General features: G+C 39.0%; 6 protein-coding genes and 13 non-coding genes across 19 annotated transcripts; 6 read left to right on the top strand and 13 right to left on the bottom strand.

The window, feature by feature from the left end:
* Positions 1–6,611: 6,611 nt before the first annotated feature.
* On the bottom strand, positions 6,612–8,407 carry F54D5.7 (putative glutaryl-CoA dehydrogenase, mitochondrial). Its single transcript, NM_001383957.3, has 4 exons — positions 8,354–8,407; positions 7,887–8,027; positions 7,516–7,831; positions 6,612–7,465 (listed from the first exon to the last, which is right to left on the bottom strand). Exons 1-4 carry the CDS (start codon positions 8,397–8,399, stop codon positions 6,739–6,741), a joined length of 1,230 nt encoding a protein of 409 aa, NP_001369890.1. The 5' UTR covers positions 8,400–8,407; the 3' UTR covers positions 6,612–6,738.
* On the top strand, positions 8,153–8,302 carry F54D5.19. Its single transcript, NR_051726.1, has one exon. It is a non-coding gene; the product is annotated as an Unclassified non-coding RNA F54D5.19 (non-coding RNA).
* Positions 8,408–8,563: 156 nt separating the features above from the next.
* Positions 8,564–10,223, bottom strand: dnj-13 (DnaJ homolog subfamily B member 13). The gene is made up of 3 exons (NM_001381610.3): positions 10,073–10,223; positions 9,140–9,867; positions 8,564–9,082 (listed from the first exon to the last, which is right to left on the bottom strand). Exons 1-3 carry the CDS (start codon positions 10,208–10,210, stop codon positions 8,953–8,955), a joined length of 996 nt encoding a protein of 331 aa, NP_001366737.1. The 5' UTR covers positions 10,211–10,223; the 3' UTR covers positions 8,564–8,952.
* An 87-nt stretch (positions 10,224–10,310) lies between these two features.
* F54D5.22 lies at positions 10,311–10,460 on the bottom strand. Its single transcript, NR_051724.1, has one exon. It is a non-coding gene; the product is annotated as an Unclassified non-coding RNA F54D5.22 (non-coding RNA).
* Positions 10,311–10,460, top strand: F54D5.18. Its single transcript, NR_051725.1, has one exon. It is a non-coding gene; the product is annotated as an Unclassified non-coding RNA F54D5.18 (non-coding RNA).
* Positions 10,461–11,095: 635 nt separating this feature from the next.
* On the top strand, positions 11,096–13,288 carry F54D5.9 (F-box domain-containing protein). Its single transcript, NM_064066.6, has 6 exons — positions 11,096–11,300; positions 11,349–11,555; positions 11,604–11,780; positions 11,835–12,476; positions 12,530–12,793; positions 12,854–13,288. Exons 1-6 carry the CDS (start codon positions 11,153–11,155, stop codon positions 13,111–13,113), a joined length of 1,698 nt encoding a protein of 565 aa, NP_496467.1. The 5' UTR covers positions 11,096–11,152; the 3' UTR covers positions 13,114–13,288.
* A 140-nt stretch (positions 13,289–13,428) lies between these two features.
* On the top strand, positions 13,429–15,151 carry gtf-2E2 (Transcription initiation factor IIE subunit beta). The gene is made up of 5 exons (NM_064065.10): positions 13,429–13,511; positions 13,561–13,654; positions 13,702–13,793; positions 13,844–14,131; positions 14,781–15,151. Exons 1-5 carry the CDS (start codon positions 13,434–13,436, stop codon positions 15,096–15,098), a joined length of 870 nt encoding a protein of 289 aa, NP_496466.1. The 5' UTR covers positions 13,429–13,433; the 3' UTR covers positions 15,099–15,151.
* Positions 15,152–15,293: 142 nt separating this feature from the next.
* Positions 15,294–17,020, top strand: dhgd-1 (D-2-hydroxyglutarate dehydrogenase, mitochondrial; the record flags this gene model as incomplete). Its single annotated transcript, NM_064064.9, has 4 exons — positions 15,294–15,486; positions 15,560–16,126; positions 16,183–16,699; positions 16,762–17,020. 4 exons carry the CDS (start codon positions 15,294–15,296, stop codon positions 16,946–16,948), a joined length of 1,464 nt encoding a protein of 487 aa, NP_496465.1. The 3' UTR covers positions 16,949–17,020.
* A 62-nt stretch (positions 17,021–17,082) lies between these two features.
* Y62F5A.9 (uncharacterized protein) lies at positions 17,083–20,783 on the top strand. Its single transcript, NM_171042.6, has 4 exons — positions 17,083–17,298; positions 17,354–17,478; positions 19,859–19,931; positions 20,414–20,783. The coding sequence occupies exons 1-4, from the start codon at positions 17,125–17,127 to the stop codon at positions 20,633–20,635; spliced, it is 594 nt and encodes a 197-aa protein (NP_741048.1). The 5' UTR covers positions 17,083–17,124; the 3' UTR covers positions 20,636–20,783.
* Positions 17,520–17,616, bottom strand: mir-41. Its single transcript, NR_000927.2, has one exon. It is a non-coding gene; the product is annotated as a pre-microRNA mir-41 (primary transcript).
* mir-40 lies at positions 17,649–17,740 on the bottom strand. The gene has a single exon (NR_000926.2). It is a non-coding gene; the product is annotated as a pre-microRNA mir-40 (primary transcript).
* mir-39 lies at positions 17,749–17,835 on the bottom strand. The gene has a single exon (NR_000925.2). It is a non-coding gene; the product is annotated as a pre-microRNA mir-39 (primary transcript).
* Y62F5A.15 lies at positions 17,801–17,896 on the bottom strand. The gene has a single exon (NR_051720.1). It is a non-coding gene; the product is annotated as an Unclassified non-coding RNA Y62F5A.15 (non-coding RNA).
* Positions 17,897–17,991, bottom strand: mir-38. The gene has a single exon (NR_000924.3). It is a non-coding gene; the product is annotated as a pre-microRNA mir-38 (primary transcript).
* Positions 17,994–18,091, bottom strand: mir-37. Its single transcript, NR_000923.2, has one exon. It is a non-coding gene; the product is annotated as a pre-microRNA mir-37 (primary transcript).
* On the bottom strand, positions 18,036–18,119 carry Y62F5A.14. Its single transcript, NR_051717.1, has one exon. It is a non-coding gene; the product is annotated as an Unclassified non-coding RNA Y62F5A.14 (non-coding RNA).
* mir-36 lies at positions 18,115–18,211 on the bottom strand. The gene has a single exon (NR_000922.2). It is a non-coding gene; the product is annotated as a pre-microRNA mir-36 (primary transcript).
* On the bottom strand, positions 18,220–18,316 carry mir-35. Its single transcript, NR_000921.2, has one exon. It is a non-coding gene; the product is annotated as a pre-microRNA mir-35 (primary transcript).
* Y62F5A.16 lies at positions 18,295–18,397 on the bottom strand. Its single transcript, NR_101750.1, has one exon. It is a non-coding gene; the product is annotated as an Unclassified non-coding RNA Y62F5A.16 (non-coding RNA).
* Positions 20,784–20,808: the final 25 nt, after the last annotated feature.

The raw sequence follows: 20,808 nt of genomic DNA, 5'->3' as shown, positions 1-20,808 counted from the left end.
AATATTACTTCTCGTTGGCAATATTACACCGAGCAGCCATCTGTTGAACAAATGCTGGGAGGAGTTTCTGACCTGCGCAAGCCAAATAGTTACGATACCACTGCTCACTAGTTAGAGAGACGAGTGACGCAGATGAGAGGAATGGGGGAGAGTCGAATATATGTAGGTGCGATTTGGAGAGACAGGATTAGGTACAGAACTATTCGGAGAGACGAGGCCCCAAAACATTTTGGGGGGAGGGTTAATTCGCAGAGAAAGTGGATATGTGGGCTCTTTGAGTCTCGGACGGACGACAGTGCGGTGAATGAGAAAATCAATTGCTGAAGGTAGAAACAGAACGAACGCGAATCACGTGGTGTCAGGCTGTCCCATCGCTCCGCTGCAGACGAGAAGCGGGATTTTTTTTTGAAAATTTATGATGTCACAGCGAATTTCGAATAATTGTTTTTCAATTTAAGCGTTGATTTTCGTTACATTTTTCAAATATTAGGTTGAACCGGAAGTCTTTGTGAGTGGGTTTGCTTTTCCACCGCTCGCCGCAGTTGCACTTTGGTGTTGAATTGAATTTGAATTGAATTTGAGTTTATTCGACTTAAAAAAGAGAAATAAACAGATAAAACGAGACGAACCCTAAAAGAGTTCAACTCGAGTAAAAGTTAAATTAAAAAAAGAAAAGAAAAAAAAAAAAAAAAAAAAAAAAGATAATACAAAACCGGTGAAAGGTAGAGAAAGAAAAAGTGAAAGTAGATGTGTAATTAGCACCGGGGAATGTTGAGATCAATATAATCAGAGAACTGGTGAGGGGACAAGAAAACCGTAACATTATTGAATAAGTTGTTCCAAATGGGGATAATATGAGCAAAGAAATGGGTGGAGCATTTGTCCTTCCTAACTAGAATCATTGGATGTCTATTTGAACTAGAAAAAGTGACAAATTGATTGAGGTTAGAAAAATGAGAAGTACCTGTTAAAAGTCTATAGAGTAATTTCAATTGAGCTTTAATTCTATCGTGTCTGGTGGAGTGGAGTTCCATAATACTTAGTCGGTTTTCATAACAGGAGAATTTGGTATTGCATCTTTGCAGAACGCGCTTGGTAAAGTGTCTTAGAGGTTGTTCAAGTTTAGCTGAGAGCAATGATTTAGGTGGAGGGGAATAGATTTCGGAGCAGTAATTGAGAATAGGGGCCACGTAAGTCTTAAAGAGATAGGCATAAAACTTAGGTGTATTGGAGGAGAATGCCTTGAGAATTTGTTTTGCTCTGAGCAAGGCTAGGCAGCTAACTTTAGCAATGTGGGGATCAAACTTAAGTTTGCAATCTGTAATGAGACCTAAGTCACGAACAGTGGATGAAGGGGGAATGGGACACCGTCCACAAAATAAGAATGATTTTTGTTCCGAGTGCCAAGTGCTAGTAAAGCCGATTTAGTTGGTGCAAGAGGAAGTTTATTTTTCTTGGACCACATAACTATGAAATCTATGGAATTTTGGATAGTAATAGGGTCAGTGTGATAGATCTTTACGTCATCAGCAAAACAAGAAATGTTTATGGAGGGAGCTAGGTCGATTAATAGATCGTTGATAAACAGAATGAAAAGAAGAGGACCAGAAGCAGAACCCTGTGGGACACCTGAAGAGATGGGATAGGAGTTTTTCGAAACAAAATTGTTGATTTTGACGGAGAATGTTCTGTTTTCAAGGAATTCCTTGAACCAAGAACAAGTAATGGAGTCAAGACCAAATTTAGCAAGTTTTCCTAAGAGAATGCTATGTGAAACTTTATCAAATGCCTTAGCAAAGTCGAAAAAGATTATATCGAGAGATTTTTCCTTCCTTAGAAGAGAATGGTAGAGGGAGACAGAGCGTGCTAGTGAAGAAGGACAACTTCTATAGTGGAGGAACCCATGTTGATGGGGGGACAGAAGATGGCCAAAATCAGCGCGAATTCGAGAGCAGATAATACGCTCCATAACACGAACAAAGGGGTCAGTGAGGCTAATCGGGCGGTAGTTGCTAGGGGAAGAAGGATTACCCTTTTTGTGTATTGGTATGATTATTGCCTTTTTCCAGCAGTCAGGGATTTTAGAATCGGCAAATGATTGTTTGTAAATAATGGATAGAGGCAAAGCAAGAGGAGTTGCACATTTCTTGAGCACTAGATAATTGGCGCAATGTGGGGAAAAACCACATTTAGGGGGAAGCTTCGACAATACGCTTTCAATCATATAAGGCTGAAATGAGTCTACATGAAGAGATGTGGATGTTTGATTCTGAAGAGAGGAATGGGATGTGGGTGAAGGACTATGTAGAGAATTTTGAGACTGGCTGGAATCGTCAGAGTAGTGAGAGGCGAAGATTTTAGCAAAAATTTCGCCTATCTCTGAATCATTGACAATGGATTTATTGTCAAGGACGATGGCTGGAACGCGATTTTGAGATTTGAGGCGACTATTAATAAGACGCCTTATTTTGGTAAAATTAGAGTTGGCAATTATATCGTTTTCAAAACGGCGCACGTATTTTCTATAGTTCCGATAAAGTTTTCGGTATTTAGATCGCGCGGTTTTAATAATTTCAAATGTACATTTACGAGAAAGAATAAGCTTGCTGATTCTATTCCTTAGGCGCTTCAGTTTTCGATGAATGTTGTGATAAGGTGAAGGAGACTTAGAGACACTAATTGGCTTAGTGGGACAGTGTTGAGTAAGGAGGTTGTTAAGAATCGAAAGTAGGCGATCAAATTTATCCGAAACAGATTTTGGAGAGCAGAATTCGAAGTCCCAGTTAACACGCGAAAGATCTCTGTTGAGGAGGGGGAAGTTGCATTTTTTATAGTCAAACAAGGGAGAACTATTGGAGTCTTGGGAAGTAAGACAAGGAGAGTCTATAGGGGAGAGGATAGGAATCTTGAATTCCACTGAAAGGTGATCGGAATTCAGAAGAGCTGGCTGGGGGGAGAGATGGAGGATAGATATATCAGCTGAGCAGGCCACTAAGTCAAGAATGTTGCTGGAGGAGGCAGATATTCTGGTAGGAAAGTGAACTTTTTGAGAAAGGTTGCTGGAGCTGAGAAATGAAGCAAATGGATGTAAGGATGAATTGGCGGAGGACCAATTAATTTGTGGGAAATTGAGATCCCCAGCAAGTATCCTTGTTGCTAGGGTATAACAACGCACTGCAACTTTTTTCTCACGAGGGACGAGGAAAAGTGGTTTCTAGGCCATGGCCGAGGAGCCGACAAGTTTCAGCGGTCATTTATCTTGCTTTGTTTTCCGCCTGTGTTCTTTCGTTTTTCACAGCCTTTTGCCGTTTTTTCTTATTAAAACTGATAAATAAATATTTTTTGCAGATGCTAAAACAATTTCCAAGTAAAAAATTATGTTATCAGTCGGCAAGTAACGGTGAAAGTGGGCAACGTAATATGATGGATTACGGGAATACAAAACCCAATCTTTTTCCCAAACATGATACATATGCTGCTTAAATGCTGAAATTACCTGATTTTCATAACGAGACCGCTGAAAAAATTTTGAGGTTTTCAAAATTCAACTTTTTTGGTGAAAAAGTCGAGATTTTCGCACAAAATGTCGAGTTTTGAAAATCTCAAAACTTTTTCAGCGGTCTCGTTATAAAAATCGGGTAGTTTCAGCATCTAAGCAGAATATATACCATGTTTCAGAAAAAGTTTGGGTTTTTTATTCCCGTAATCCATCAAATTACATTGCCCACTTTCACCGCTACTTGCCGACTGATAACATAATTTTTTTACTTGGAAATTATTTTAGCATCTGCAAAAAATATTTATTTATCAGTTTTAATAAGAAAAAACGGAAAAAGGCTGTGAAAAACGAAGGAAAACAGGCGGAAAACAAAGCAAGATAAATGGCCGCTGAAACTTGTCGGCTCCTCGGCCATGGATTAGAAACCACTTTTCCTCGTCCCTCGTGAGGAAAAAGTTGCAGTGCAACGAGTAAAGAAACTTCATTTTAAAAAACACCCCATTCCCTTCCCTTTGTCCTGTGTTTAGTTAACCAGCAATGTATGCCCCTAGTGTCATAGTTTGATGTACTTCTTCCTCTTTCATACCACGATGAAGGATTTAGAGAGTCTCCTTGAAAATGTTTATCATACACATGCCCATCACTATAATATCATACACAATTGGTTCCACCGCTTCGACAAGGACGACTTTTCTCTCGAGGATCATGAGACCCCATAAATTGGATTTGGATGCGTTTAAGAAAGCCGTGGCAACGGATCCTTTCCAAACCACCCGTGAGCTGTCAACCGCACCTGGGTCTCATTAAACCAACATCGTACAGGGCTTGGCAGCTCTCGGAATAAAGAAAATTAGGGGTGGATTCATACCTCACACCATGACACAAGACAATCTTGATTTTTTAGTGGATGATTCCCTTTCCCTCCTCATTCTCCACGGGGGCGATTGATGGTTGGACCCAGTTTTTACTGGAGACGAGAAGTGGGACCTCTACGATAACAACCACAGGCGTGCCCAGTGGATTGGAGAAGGAGAGACCCCACAGGATGCCGCCAAACCCGACCTTCACCCCAAAAAAGTCATGCTCACAGTGTGGTGAGAAGTGTACGGCCCCATCTACTGGGAACTGCTACCTGATAGCAAAATAATTACTGGGGGCCTCTACGTTATCTAACCACGAAACCTGAAGAAAGTCTTCAATCGTTCACCCCTGATGGACAAGCAACTCTATTTTCAACAAAACAACGTTTGTCCCTACGGCTTGAAACAAGTATTGCAAGAACTGGTCAGGCGTGGATGGATGGTTCTCCGTTACCCACCGTATTCTCCAGACATTGTCCCATCTGAAAACTGGTTGATTTCCGATGTGACTCGTAACCTCTGGGAAAGAACCTTCAATTCCCATGGAAGTGTCGAAATGGCACTCAAGCATTATTTCGACTTGCGCCTGGAAGGGTTCTTTAAGCAGGACGTTCATAAGTTGCGCACACGTTGGCAGTATACCGATGATAATGATAGCAAATAAAATTTATCCTGAAGTTTCTTTTGCTTCGAGAAATAAACGATTGAAAAAGTCACAAAGACTTCCGGTTCAACCCAATAATTTTTCAAATAACTTTCTCATGTTGACTTCTAAAATTGATATTGATCACCGAAATTGTAACAATTTAGCAAGTTAAGTGCGGAATTGAAGTAAAATACTATAAAAAAACGAAAATCATTGAAAAACATTCATTCGAAATGCGCTGTGACGTCATAAATGTTCAAAAAAAAAGTTTCCCGCTTCTCATGTGCAGTGAAGCGATGGGACAGTCTGACACCACATGCGAATCGGTGAGATACGTTTTGGAATCCGACTTGCTGGGGGAGAAATGACTGTATGGGCTCAGTAAGAACACTTCAAGCCCACAGGACGCTCCGTTTCTTGAATCAGATCCGATTCAAACTTTTCTATTAAGTTGAATGGAATCACTTCGCACCACGAGATTGACGAAAACCAGAAAAAATTTCAAGTTTTGGATGTTTCTGGAGAAAAGAAAGTCGAGGATTTCTTTTTGGGAAATCGAATTCATTAAAGGTGGAGGAGCGATAGTGAGGAAAGTATCAAAAACTACTCCTATGGTGCCAAAATGATCGAATATCATAATAAAACTTTTCAAGCATTTTTTGGAAATGTTTTATTTACAGTCAAAAAGTGGCAATTACTCAGTTTTGTCACTCTTGGAAGTCGACCAAAAAAATTGTTTTTTTCCTACATTTTTATACTATAAGTTTTGTTCTAGCTATTTGTACTAAAACATTATAGGGTCAAAACATGCGAAGTTAGAATATCCTCAAAAGCTCATATTTTTCGAAATTTTGGCAATTTGACAAAATTTTGGCCGGAAATTATGAAAAATCGAAAAAATTTTTGAAGTGTTTTATTAAATTATTCGGTCTTTTTAAATCATTATAAGTGTATTTAAATAGACAAGCCGTAATTTTTCCATTAGTATTTATGACTGTAAAATTAATTTATTCTCCAATTATACAGAGTTCGAGACCAATTTCCATACAATTCACAGATAACTAATGTAATCTTATAAATTTCCAAATTCTGAAAATTCTTAAAACATCATTGTTTAAATATCCAATTATTTGTAATTCAGCTAGATTTCAACTCGGAGCGTTTCATTTTTTTTTGTTGATATTTTCGGATTCCCCTGTGAATATGGTTGTTTTGGAAATAAAAGTAAAAATTTGAACACAATTTTTAATTCTATAGCTCATATCTATTTAAAGAAAATTAAATATATTTAGAAAGAGTCGAGAGAGTGGGTACTGTAGTTGAAACATTTCATTCGTGTCGAGACCCACCTGAATTGTTTCAAATAAATGCATAAAAGACTTGCAGGTCATTGCTGAAATTTATTCAAAGTTATGTAAAAGTTTCTGATTTTCTGGAATTTTAATTCAATATTTATAATTTGGCATTTGGCTGAGTATCAACTCTGTGCACTCCTTTGTGATACGGAGCGTAATAAATTTGACAAAACACCACGTTTTCTAACTAAATTTTATGTTTTCAGACTCTCCTCGAAAGGCTGATCTAATTGAGCAACAAGAAAGAATTTCCAACGTGTGCTACATATTTATTGAAACTTCAATATTTTTGGGAATGAAATAAAACTTTTTGCGTTGAAAAGCAATAGACTATGACAAGACTAGACAATAAGTGAAAAAAGGAAAAAAAAGAAAAAATTAGCAGAATCCGTTGAGTCCCGTGATGGCTCTTCCAAGGATCAGAGCATGTACATCGTGTGTTCCTTCATAAGTGTTAACTGTCTCCAAATTCACCATATGTCTCATAATATGGTACTCATCCACAATTCCATTTCCACCAAGCATATCTCTCGCCTTTCGTGCCACCTCGAGAGCCTTTCCACACGAGTTTCTTTTGATAATCGAGATCTGCTCTGATTGAACTTTTCCCTCATCTTTCAGGCGGGACACACGAAGGCATCCTTGAAGACCCAAAGAGATTTCAGTTAACATATCAGCCATCTTCAACTGCATCAGCTGATTCTGTGCAAGTGGGCGTCCGAACTGTTGGCGATCCAAAGTGTACTGGCGTGCGAGATGGAAGCATTCTTCAGCTGCTCCGAGAGCACCCCACGCGATTCCGAGGCGTGCGTTATTCAGGCATCCGAATGGTCCTTGAAGCCCTTCAGCGTTCGGGAGAAGATTCTCCTCTGGTACTGGAACATCATCCATTGCAATCTGTCCAGTGATCGAGGCTCTCAATGAAAGTTTTCCTTCAATTTTTGGAGTCGTCAGTCCCTTCATTCCACGTTCCAGGATGAATCCCTTGATTTTATTGTTGTGGCGAGCACTTCTCGCCCAAACGACCATCACATCAGAGACAGGGCTGTTGGAGATCCAAGTCTTCGATCCATTCAATTTGTAGGTTTTTGTGGTCTCATCCCAGCTGAAAAACACAAGAGTTTTGAAAATGAATCAAATATTTTCTAGACTTACGTGGCCTTTGTCTCCATTCCTCCTGGATTAGATCCATGATTCGGCTCGGTCAATCCGAAGCATCCGATCTTCTTTCCACTCGCCAAATCGGGAATATATTTCTGCTTCTGATCCTCACTTCCGTAGTTGTAGATCGGTCCGATCACCAGACTCGTTTGCACACTCATCGTAGATCTGTATCCCGAATCGACTCGTTCCACCTCACGAGCGATGAGTCCATAGCCAACAGTTGATGTTCCAGCGCAGCCGTATCCTTGATATGGGGCGCCCAACAGGCCCATACTTCCCATTTCCGGAATCAGGGATGGGTCGAATTCTGGAAATCAAGACTATGGTAAAATTAAATAAGAATTCGGTATGGAGTGTCTCACTTTCAGTTCTGTAAGCTTCTGTGACACGTGGCAAAAGTCGCTCCTGACAGTATTCCCGAGCCGAGAGCATCAAAGATCTTTCGTCTTCAGTGAGCTGATCCGAAAGCTGGAAAGCATCTTGGTAGAACGTCGACGAGAGACCTGAAATATTTGGAGGGTGAGCTCAAGTTTGAGAATAATTTTTTGGGTGTAGTCGAATTTAGACGATATGTAAAAACGATACATCACAAAAATTTCGTTAACGTGAGTTATGGCTTCGAAATAGCGAATAATTCTAAATTTTTTGAACTTCGCGCGCGAACGAGCGCCCTCTGCGTGTACTCCTCTCGGACAATCATATAATTAATATGTTGATTATTGTTTTCGGCTAATTTTAGGTGATTGTTGCGGTTTTTATTGTATTTTTACAGCAGTCTTAATTAAATTCGACTACACCAGCCTTAAATATTAACTGAAACATTAATTACCTCTACTTGCAATCTTGCCAATTGACGTGAATCCTCTGGTCAGCATTTTTGCCGCTGCAAACTGGTAAAGAATGATGATGGTGTGCCCTCATCTCCTTTCTTTCAACGCCCGATATCATCTTTTACCCCCACGTGGCCAAGGACAAGACAATCGATACGATGAGGAGACAGATCAACTGAACACACGAAAATCACAAAACTTTCTTTTGCTTTAATTTAAAAGTTTATTTATCGGAAATGTTGATAAGGAAGCACGAATTAAAATTGAAAGAGGGGGCGGTTGAGGGGGGATACAATTACACCGAGTATCTTGTCAATGAAGGTTTTCATGTCATTAGAATGAGACTTGATAAACGATAAAAAATGCATCTGAATAACTATGGGCAATATGTGTGAGATGGGTAATTAACAATGAAACATGGGTGATAAAAAGAACAACATCCTAATAAAAAATCTCTTAAATACCCGCTTGAAAACATCGAACAAGGCGACTGAATACTGCTAAATCGAATCCAATGGCAATCAAGAGTGATTGTTTACCCGTCTTGGTTCGACTGTAGTTGATTGATAAGCAAGAGAGGGAAAATTGAAAAATGCGATTAGAAGTTCCTCAGAATCACTTCCCGTTGAGTTGGATTGAGTTGTGATGGGAATTCCACGTCAAACTCAATGATTAAATCTCCTCTGTGAGATGGAGACTTTGGATTTGGAAGTCCTTTTCCAGTCAGCCTGAAAGAATTAAAATTAATAATTTACTTCTCGTGAATCTCAAAATTTTTAACCTACCGTCTTGTAGTTCCCGGCTTAATGACATCGTTCAATTGAAGACGGTAGTCTGCTCCATCCAACGTTGGAATCATAATATCAAGGCCAGTCAATGCAGACTTCAGGGAGATCTTTTCGACGCGTTTGATGTCAGATCCCTCTCGCTTGAATTTCGGGTGTGGCTTATCCTTGATGACGAAGACTATGTCGGCGGGAGTTCTGTTCGGGTGCTGATCACCTTCTTTTGGGAATGTGATCTTTGTGCCTGACTTCCATCCTGGTTTAATAGTGACCGTCAAAACTTTGTCTTCTAGGCGTTGAGCATTGTCCGTCATAACTTTTCTTGTAATCTTCATCTTCTTCGTTGTACCTTTCAGTACATCCTCCAAACTGACAGAAAGATCATGGAGCACAGCAGGATCTTGACGAGCATGTCCACGTCTTCCACCTTGATGCATGCCGCCGAACATACCGTCATCCATACCACCTTGATTCATGAAGAACATATTCGGGCCTCCGGCTCCACCACCAAGATCAAACATTCCAGGTCCACCAGCACCGAACGGATCGGATCCTCCAAAGAATGATGAGAAAATGTTCATTGGGTCTCCACGGAATTCGTAGTGCATTCCACCGCCGCCACCACCTCCGGCTCCTGGTCCACCTTCCTTTAGTCCTTCCTCTCCGAATTGATCGTAAATCTTCTTTTTCTTATCATCGGAAAGAACATCGTAAGCTTCGGCAATTTCCTGTAATTAAAAAAAATATTATTTCAGGTTAACATCAATAAATTCCCAGAAAAACTGCAATTTTACTGGGATTTTCTATATTTTGATTAAAATCGTTTTTAAATCGAGTGCTTAAAAATAACAACTTGGTCATGAAAAGTACAGTATCCTTCACCGAGGACCAAAAACTTTTTTTTAAATTAGAAAACTAAATTTTAAAAAATACCTTGAATTTGTTCTCAGCTCCAGCTTCCTTATTCTTATCCGGATGGTATTTCAAAGCCATTTTACGATAAGCCTTTTTGATTTCATCGTCTGTTGCACCTTTGCTGATGCCCAGCACTTTGTAGTAGTCTTTTCCCATTGTGGAAAGTAATCTGAAAAGAAATCATATGAATTTTTGAAATATTAACCAGTAACAGGTTAACGGAATAAATGAAGCAACAGATAGATAAAAAGAATACACCCGGCAGAATAAATATGGGTCAACATCAGAAGAGGAAACACGGAGAAATGGAAGAGAGAGTGCGCCGAATCATGAGAGAGAAGAGTGCGGAACTTTCCAGAGCGTTCTATTTACTCGCGAAGCGCAGTGCATGTTCGATCTTCCGTCGGCCGGTGGAGCGCACATGCATCACTCGTTTTTTTTATTGAAAATACATTGGTTTCGCAAGATAAAAATGAGGAATGAATAAAAGCATGAGCACGATACAAAGAAAAGAATGAGCAAGAGATAAGAAATTGTGCTTTTTGGTATTTATTTTCTGAAAAAAGAATATTCTGGAAGGCGAAGTTTCGTCACGAAAAAATATGTTTGTTGGAAAGAATGATTTACGTACACTAGGAAGAAAAGTTATGCTTAAAATTCACTTGCTTATTTAAAAATTGATTATTTAAAACCTGAATTGTTAAAATTTAAATTATTCGAAGAGAAAATAAAGAGAAAAAATTGTTTCCATGAAATTAGTTTTGTTCTCGTGTATAAACAGCAATCAGATATTATTTTTAGAAAAGATTTTTAGAAAAAACTTTAATAAAACTGTATTGAATTAAACAATTTTAAAAATCAAGCCTCTATCCATAATCCAGAAGGCCTCCTGAACTCTGCGCTCGAAAACCCCTAGGCGCGCCGAAAAAAAATAAATAATGCGAAGAGTACTGTATCAAAGGGACATCAACGGCGCACAGTATGGTCCTGCCACGGAGACATATTTCTGTTTTCCTAAACAAGTTTGTGCGAACCTCCATGCTTTTTCACCGGTCCCAAAGTATTTTCCTCTGATTTTAAAGTATTTTTCGTATAAAAATGTTTCGGCGAACCGAGCCACCGTTCCGATTGTTGGCTAGAAAGCGAAGAAATTCCGATTCGACGCCCCCAATCACGAAGTTCTTTGCAACAGTAAAACGGGAACGTTCAAGCTCTGAATCGAAAAACGTATGCCAGAAGTTGGACGGTACGACAATTTTTCTTTTAATTTAAAATTAATTTTCTTGATTTTCAGAAAGTTTCGAAGCTCCCAACAACTTATCTCAAACCTCTCATACCGATTCACCAGACAATGGGCTTTTGTACTCCTTGGAGGATTTGCGAGCACTTTTAGGTGTTCCTGTCAAATTTTCCTCGAAATGTGTGCCATCTCCAGATGCACCAGTGGGCTTGGAAAACCTGCCGAATAGAGCCTATTCGCATATTTTCACAATTCTTGACAGTTAGTTGTGAAGTACTGATCAGAAATTTTAACATTCACATTTTTCAGTGCAATCCATTAATGCGCTTTCACTGACATCCACAAAGTTGTGCTCACGAGTCAAAACCTACGTTTCAACCCACGATTTTTTCCGTCGAATGCAATTGGATAATCTTGACTTTCTCAATAGCTCACTCCGCCCCGACGATGAAGAATTCTTAGAGAATGATCCTTTCACTGCATGTGGTTAGTGTTGCAATATTTTTATTTTCGTTTATAAATCTAAATGTATTTTAACAGGTGGCCTCATCAAATCCATCACGATCACAATGAACACAAAGATCCGCGCTCAAGTCTTCCTGAACATCTGCCGGAATTTGCGTGATCAACTCGGAGGCTCCCTTCATGGTTTTGGAAGACTCCTGGAAACGATAACGCACAATTGGAAGTTCTCTGAACGTCGTATAATGGTAAAAGCTGCAATCATGATCGACGCTGATCTCCGTCCTTCGATTATCAAGGTTCTTACTGCTAAACCGGGCCAGTTGATAGGTCTCGAGATGAAAGTTCGTTCCGGGTTGACCCAACTCTTCCTCAACTTGAGTCAAGACATCGATGAAGCTTCTCCACAGGAGATTATCGAGTTTGGCTCCTGGTTGTCTGTTCTGATCCGAAACGTAATTGAAAAATATCAGGGAAAGTTCTATTACATCCTATTCGGACCAACAAGATCTTCAAGAATTGGCGAACGCGTCGACTGGGCGTATTTCTGTGAGGACGATTCAGATACCTTCACTTTGCGGAAGAGTGAGCCAAACTATAGGAAATTGCTGTCAACGTTGCTCAATGGAATCCGCGCTCTTCGCATCATGAATAATTCCAAGAGTTCGGACCAAATGTGGAGCGGGAAGAAACTTTATCAGCTTTTCCTCCGGATCATTGGTAATATTTTTTTTTTTAATATTTTTAATTTTTAATAGCTTTTTAATTTTCAGAAGTTTGCGAAGTACAAGGCTTTTGGTCTGAGACCTCATCTTCTATGGCGCTGGCCATTGATTCTTCAGGATTGCTCAGCGAATATCTTGTCACCTGTCTCGATCCTCGCCGCGACGACTATGAAACTCTCCAGAATGAAGCCGCGGAGATGGTGTGTCTCGTACGCAACCATCTTTATCGTTGGTCGGCTGCACCTGCCACGTTTCTCGCCGAACCACTGCACCACGCATTCAATCATCTTGCGCAACTCGATGGTCATTACGGTGAGCGGCGTTCTGTCATCTTTTCGGTGCGAGAAATAACGAATATTATTATTATTACAGACGGTTGCTACAAAGCTTTTCTCGAAAAGATTTGGAACGTTCAAAGTTCACGGTTGAAGGAAATGGTAAAGAACGCGACAAACACAACCGAGTGTTCTGAAAAGATCCGCGAAGAGCTCGACGGTCAGCTCTCAATGGCTCGCCTGTTGACGGATATATCAAACACAGTGGTTCTTCACCAAATAGGCTTCCAGCTTCCAAATGACCTAGCTGCTGAACTCGTCAATGATCCACTAGAAGAAGAGGAGCAGCTGGAATAAATCATGTTTTATCTGTCTAGAAAATTTTGAAAATAGCTTCCAACTGTAGAATTAGTTTTGTTTTTGTTTTCTTTTACTTTTACTTTCACTTTAATTTTAATTTTAATTGTTCAAATTTAAAGCTCCTTTCACTCCTTGTTCCATCTTTCTCATTCTGATAAAATCAGCGAAAACTAATTCACTTTATTGTTTACTACAGGGTTCAGCCCCCTGCCACCATTATTTGCCGGCCACTGGCCTTGAAAAACCTCTTCCATCATCGATTTTCACTCTTAAGAGAGTACTCTTCATTGTTTCGAAAGGTTTTCGTTTAAGCAAAAATGGATCCGGAATTGTTAAGGCAGCGAACTGCTTTCCAGAAGCATGCTGCAACAACGATGGCTGTTCAGAATAAGCCTGTGAGAACTTTAAAAATTAAAAAAATATTGAATTTATCGATTTTTTAAGACAACAGCACCAAATTCACACACAACATACTCTTCAGAAGCAGCAAAAGCGAAAAAGAAGAAAAGCTCTGGACCGGCTCAAAATTTGTCGAAACGTTAGTTGTTAAAATGTAATATTAGTTTCTGAAAACGGAATTTTCAGTCCCAGATTTCAATAATTCCGTGAGCAACGCCAATGCGTTATCAAATGCCACAAATTTCAGTACAATGGCGAAAATTGTGGATTATATGAAGGTATTTATATTTTAAAGCGAAATTTTCGAGTTAAAAACAGTTAATTGCAGAAACGCCACCTAAACAATCAACAATGGCCGTTGACACTTCAAGAAATTCTCGATGAACTTCAAATTTTTGATCTTTCAAAAAGAAGTCTTGCTTTCCTTCAAGAAGCATTACCAAACAATCCTCGACTGATAATGGAATCCGAAAAATTCGCATTTCGACCACCTTACAAAATTAAAGGAAAAACTTCGTTGGTAGCTGTCGCGAGGAAACATTATCAGGACGGAAAAGGTGGAATTCTTGTGTCGGATTTGGCTGAGTGTGTGGCTAATTATGATGCACTACTGCAGGTGGGAATTTGAATAATTTATAACAAAAATAAAGTTTTTATTTTTCAAAAATTTCAGCTAAAAATTAGTAAAATTGATTTTAAAATTATCAGCGGCTTATTTTTCGTAGTAATTAAAATTTGAGTTTGTGATGAATTAGATCTTTTAGAATTTCTGAGTATTCAACAATGTGTTTTTTTTTGATTTTCAAATTGAAATAAATTGAAAATTAAATATATAAATTCACAAAAAAGATAAAATGTGTTGAAAATTTATAAAATAAAATTCAGAAATTACTTTATTTTCAGACTTTTGAACAAATTAACGTTATTTTTCAATTTTTACACGAATAATTTTGATCATTTTCGATCCCATAAGTTAAATATTCCACAAAAAAACATTGAAATCGATAAAAAAAAGGTTTGAAAAAATATATTTAATAAAGTAAAAAAAAATTATTACACTTTTCCAGCATAAAACCTTTTTCCTTAAAAAATTTTCAAAGGAAAAACATTTTTGAAGGCAGAATATTCTCATTATAACTTTTCAAAAACTAGGGTATTTAGGGTTAATTTTGATTAAAAATCAGAATTTTTAAATTTGTCAAACTGAAAAAATCAAAGTATAAAAAAGGAGCAATTTTGTGAAATATTAAATTAAATTTTTCCAGCAAGTATCCTCTGAAGTGATCGTTGTTCCGACACAAGTCAATAAGAAAAAGGATCGAGTCGTCTTCTACAATGACAAAGAATTCACATTCCCAGAGCTCGAAGACGATTTCAAAGCCTTGTGGAGACACGTGTCTGTGGATCATTTGGATGAGAAGAAAATCGAAGAATATCTCCAGAAGAAGGGTCTCGACGCGATGAAGGATCTGACGCCGAAGGTTCGAATGCAGGCTCCACTGAAAAGAAAAGCCGCGAAGAGACGGTTCAATCAAAAAGTACAAAACGAGCATATGGACGGAGTTTTGGAGGATTACGAATGATTTTAATTACACACTTCTGTTAACAGTACATAAAATGAACTATGATCATTTGTATCTCTTCTGTCTCTTTTTCTTATCACTGCCCAGCCGTTTGTTTTCTTATTGTTTTCGGCAAATCGGTCACCTAGCCGAGCTTTGTCTCCTACTATTTCTTTTGAAGTTTCAAGTTATTTTTTGAAAAGTTTCTGAATTCAGATGTTTCTGAAAATCTTGCCACGAATCAGAAGACCAACTAGAAGCTACGCAGCAGTTCTTGCCGCCAGACATGAAGGATTTGCAAAAGTGATGCAGTCGGATTTAATGGCATTTGAGAATTTTCTCGGGCAAGATGCAGTGAAGAAGGACGATATTACAAATCATACTACAGATTGGACAGGCCAATTTAAAGGTATTTGTATTTTAAGATTAGGTTTATTTAATATTAAATAGGTACTTTAAATATTAAATGTTTTAATTTCCAGGTCCTGGCAGTGTCGTCCTCTACCCGAAGAGCACCGAAGAGGTTTCTGCAATATTGGCGTATTGCTCCAAGAACAAATTGGCAGTAGTCCCACAAGGAGGGAATACAGGACTCGTTGGTGGATCAATTCCAGTACATGATGAAGTTGTTATATCAATGAATAAAATCAACAAGCAATTCTCTTTCGACGACACAATGGGAATTCTCAAGTGTGATTCTGGTTTTATTCTGGAAGACTTGGACAACAAACTTGCAAAACTCGGATATATGATGCCTTTTGATCTCGGAGCCAAAGGATCCTGTCAGATTGGAGGAAATATTGCCACGTGTGCAGGAGGGATTCGGTTGATTCGATACGGAAGTCTTCACGCACATCTTCTCGGGCTCACGGTGGTTCTTCCCGATGAACATGGAACTGTTCTACATTTGGGATCAAGCATTCGGAAGGACAACACAACTTTGCACACTCCACACCTATTCTTGGGAAGTGAAGGGCAGTTGGGTGTTATCACAAGCGTCACAATGACTGCGGTTCCTAAACCGAAAAGTGTACAAAGTGCGATGCTTGGTAGGTTGAATATTTATATAATGGGTTCAAATTTTTCAATTTCTAATTTTTTTCAGGCATCGAATCCTTCAAAAAATGCTGCGAAGTACTGAAGCTTGCAAAATCCAGCCTCACTGAAATCCTTTCCTCCTTCGAACTTCTCGACGATGCTACGATGGAATGTTTGAAAACGAATCTAGGATTGCACCCAGTACTGAATGCTCCAACCCCATTCTCGATCCTTGTCGAAACATCAGGATCCAATGAAGATCACGATATGGAGAAAATGAGCGCATTTTTGGATGAATGCCTCTCAAAAAATCTGATTATCGACGGAGTGCTCGCTGGATCTTCTGCAGAAGCTACGAAGATGTGGCAATTGAGAGAAAGTGCACCATTGGCGGTTACCAGAGATGGATATGTCTATAAGCATGATGTTTCTTTACCATTGGAAAATTATTATGAATTGACGAATGTGATGAAGGAACGATGTGGTTCTTTGGCTAAAAGAATTGTCACTTATGGACATTTGGGAGATGGAAACACTCATTTAAATATTACATCTGAAAAACACAATGAAGAACTTGAAAAATTGTAAGTTTCGAGATTTTTCTTTTTTATAAAATTTTAATTCTATTAATAATTTCAAATTCCAGGCTCTATCCCTTCCTCTACGAATGGGTTGTCGATCACGGCGGGTCAATTTCAGCTGAACATGGAATCGGTCAACTGAAGCTACCGTACTCCACATTCGGAAAAGATCCTGAAGAACGACTTTTGACAAAGAAGCTCAAGAACATTTTCGACCCAAATGGGATTCTCAATCCGTACAAAACGATATAATTCTAATTCTAATTATTAATAACGCGTGTAACAATACGTTTAGTAGCACAACTGTATAAACATTTGACCCATATATCGTCGGTTCTATTCTCTTTAATTATTTGAGCACCTGTTGAAGGGGAAAATGAATCCTCCAACCCCCAAAGAGCCGGGTCAATTCATCATTCTCCACTAAAATGACGATCCTAATTGTCGCTCTTTTTGCTTCCATTGTAGTATTATGCCACGGAGGTACTGTAGAAACTTCACATCCAGCTTCGGATAAAATTATTGGAAAATATATAGAATTATCAATGAATCTTACGATTCTTCTCGCAGATACTGCTATAGATGAGGCTAAAATTCATCAGGTTTGTGATTTTTTTTTTGAGAGAATTTTTTTAAACCAATGTTCAATTATTCTAGTTATCCAAAGATATGGTGTCAAATGATTACGACGAGGATAAAGTGCAACGAGTTTTGGACAAATTCATGGAAAGTCTTCCGGCAGATCAGAAAAAAGATTTTGGAAGACTTTATTTTGATAAAGTGTTAGTTTTAAGTTTAAGTTTAAAAACAGCAAAAAAAGAGCAGGAGGCTCCAGACCTAGGTGATTTTTCACCCGGTGATAGCGAGTTGTTAGAAGTATCTATCACTGCAGAGAAAAACCACCAAGGTCTCTGGGACCCACTTAAAAATAACTCACCTTGATATCAAATGCACCTGTACCCGCACCTTAGCTGATGTACACCCGGTGATAGGATTTCTGATATCTTATCATCATGGCATACATCCACTGAGGTGCGGACAGGAGGTTCGGAGACACCAGAGCCAAGCTGATTTACACCCGGTGATAATCTCAATGACGAGCTTATTACCAAGACGAAATCAGCTGGGCTCTCGGTATATCAGGAATTCAATAATCAGTAGCTGAATGGTAGAATGTAGGGGAAAACTCCAGAAATCGGAATGAGTCACAGGTCCTACTCCAGTTTTTCTCCCGGTGATAGAGACTTTTGGATGCGTTATCACCACGGAAAAAACCGGAACAGGACCTGGCTCACAGAGAAACCACGAGGACCACTGCAAGTGTTCACCCGGTGATACAGATTAGAGAATGTAGCACCGCAACGGACACCCACACTGGTCCAAGGGTTTCTAGAATCGATTTTAAGATATTTTATCTTTCCGCGTCGGGGACCCATGCGAATTTTCACCCGGTGATAGACACTTTGGATGGTCTAGCACTGAAGCGAAAATTGGCGCGGTTCCCCGACAGCGGTGGAGCAAGTGGAAAAGATCGAGCCACTGCTAGTTTCCACCCGGTGATAGTTCTAATGGAAAGTACCACTGTGGAAGAAACCAGCAATGGCTCGATCTGATCCGAGAATAATAGTTGGGAATGGAAATTAGGAGAGGGGAAGAAGGGAGAAAGTGATGGGAGAAAAGAGAAAATAAAAAAACAACTGATGACTGAATGGACCATTTCCATTCCTTTTATACTGCTGACTTGGTGCACCATTGGGTCTCCGCCCATTTGGTGTAGCGCGTTTGGTGTAGAGCAACGTGTCCACTCGGCGTCTCTTCATTTCACACACTCTCTCGGCTCGTTGCGGTCAAATGGTGTGCAGTGTGCGCTCGCGCGCGCGCGCTCACAGCAACGAACAGACGGACGCGCTCGATAAATGGTGGGCCCGATGGTCAACCGGGCAGGTCTAGGAATCGTAGAAAAGAAAGGGAAGAAAGAGGGGAGAAGAAGAAGGAGAAGGTCTGGGAAACACAGATTAGAGACTGGAGACAGGGGTGAAGGAAATTGGATGCGACGGGATGAACGCTAGGCGCCGGACGGCGGAGTTTTTCGGATTCTCTCGCTTCTTCTCGATGTCTAGAATAGGCGCATGCGGAAAGTAGAAGGCGGACAATCTGTTCCATTTTTTTGGAAGAGAGATAGATAGAAGGAGAAGCGAATAAGATTGAAGACGTGGACGGATGACCTCCCGTGTCGGGAAAAAAACCAGAAATAAAAAAGATGGAGCCAGCCAGCAGTGTAATCCGTTTCAAACGAGTCCGCTTTCATCGTTCCGCCGAAATGAGATTGCACTTGAGTGAGGAGAGAAGTTAATAAAAATAAGAAAAAAAAATTCGATTTTCAACTGTGAATATTCATGAGCACTGCATAACAATGTGCTCCAGCACAGAAACATGACGAATTGATGATTGCTAATAAAAATTTCGATTTGGAGAAACGTTTCTATCGAGAAAACACGTTACAGTAGGAAATTCTGTGCCTGTAAATTTTTATGATTGCGAAAAAGAGGTGTGCGCCTTTAAAGGATTACGGTAATTAAAAATTTTAATTTTCGGTGTTTTTAAAGTTTTTTTTTTTTTCGAAAAAAAAGTAAAAGTGATTAAAAAGACAAAATTTGATAAATTTTTGTTGAATTTAAAAAGGCGCACATACATTTTAAGTAAATTCAAACTTTGTTTCTGGGGAGTAGATTTTTCATAAATTTCGATAAAAATAGATTTATTTTTTTAACTCTAATATAACTGTATAAATATTCAAAAAAAAACCTCTAAAAATCCGTGAGAATATTTACTGCATCAACAAATGTTTAAAATTACAGTACTCTTCAAAGGCGCATATGTACCTTTCCGAATTTATTGAAAAACTGTCGTGTCGAGTCCGGATACCGTATTTTTCAGCGCAAAAAAATCGTATAATATCGCGAACATTTGAAAAAAAAATTTTGTTTCTCAGCAGGAAAACCATATTCTTTGAGATCTAGAGCAACAAACCAATGAATTATATTACATGTAAAGGTCCTAGACCACCTGACCAACTGATTGCGCAAGTTTCTAGTGTACACACTCGGGACCAATAACTTATGACGTAACTTTTTATCAAACTATATATACTTTTTCTTCCAGAAAACTCGACTACATAACTTCCAAGGTTCATCGTGTTCTCGGCTTCTACCTAACACGGCATCAAATTCAACGAGTAAGCTAATAATAATATCTCGTGAGAATTGACTATAGTTCCAGCTTATCCACATCTGCTTTAGTGAGCTCTAAATCTTTCGTAATTAGCCCCATGAGATACATATTATTAGGGTCAAGAAATTTCCTAAAATCCAATATTCTCTAATATTCTTCTTGTTTCCCAAGAAGTGCTCATAAACGAACAAAGAACGGTATTTTACGATAGGGATCTGCTAGAGAACAAACATGACGTCATCTGCCACGTCATCTCAGCTGACCCGAACCAACAGACGATGTGTCTCCCATGCACAATGGGGGTGCTAGAACAGGGCCTAGTGTATGTTGGCTCATTACGAAATCTGGGGCAAAGTGGTGGTCCCCTCATTATAGTGGGTCAGATATGACGGGACGATTAGTGAGAGAGAGAGAGAAATACAGGATTAGGATCTAAAATGAATGAGTGGCAGGTGGTGCACATGAATAAAGGGACTTATTTTTCAGCTCAGAGATGTATTGGACAAGAAATTCGTTGAAGGGGCCTCACGATCACAACTTGTAGAGGCGATGGTTGAGGAATTGACGAAGGATGTGAAAAGGGAAAAGGCTGTTAAGGCAATTGAGCAGACTATGAAGGATTTGAAGATTTTCAACAGGAAAAATCCAGGATGGGTGGATAAAGTCGAGGCATTGTTTAGCCATGTGCTTGTTCACGATGAGATGTGATAAATAGATTTCCAATTAATTGAATAATTTATAAATATTTATTGTCGAAAAGTTACACTTCGTTGGTTTTTTGGTTTTTATTTCTGTAAAATTAAAGATAATGTTGAATTTAATAAATTTTAAATATTTTTATTTAATAAATTTTAATCTAAATTTATCTAAACATGCCGAAA

Source organism: Caenorhabditis elegans, chromosome II (assembly GCF_000002985.6).
Source record: "Caenorhabditis elegans chromosome II".
NCBI classification, from domain to species: domain Eukaryota; kingdom Metazoa; phylum Nematoda; class Chromadorea; order Rhabditida; family Rhabditidae; genus Caenorhabditis; species Caenorhabditis elegans.
The sequence above is the reverse complement of the archived record's forward strand: the minus strand, read 5'-3'. Positions and strand labels throughout refer to the sequence as shown.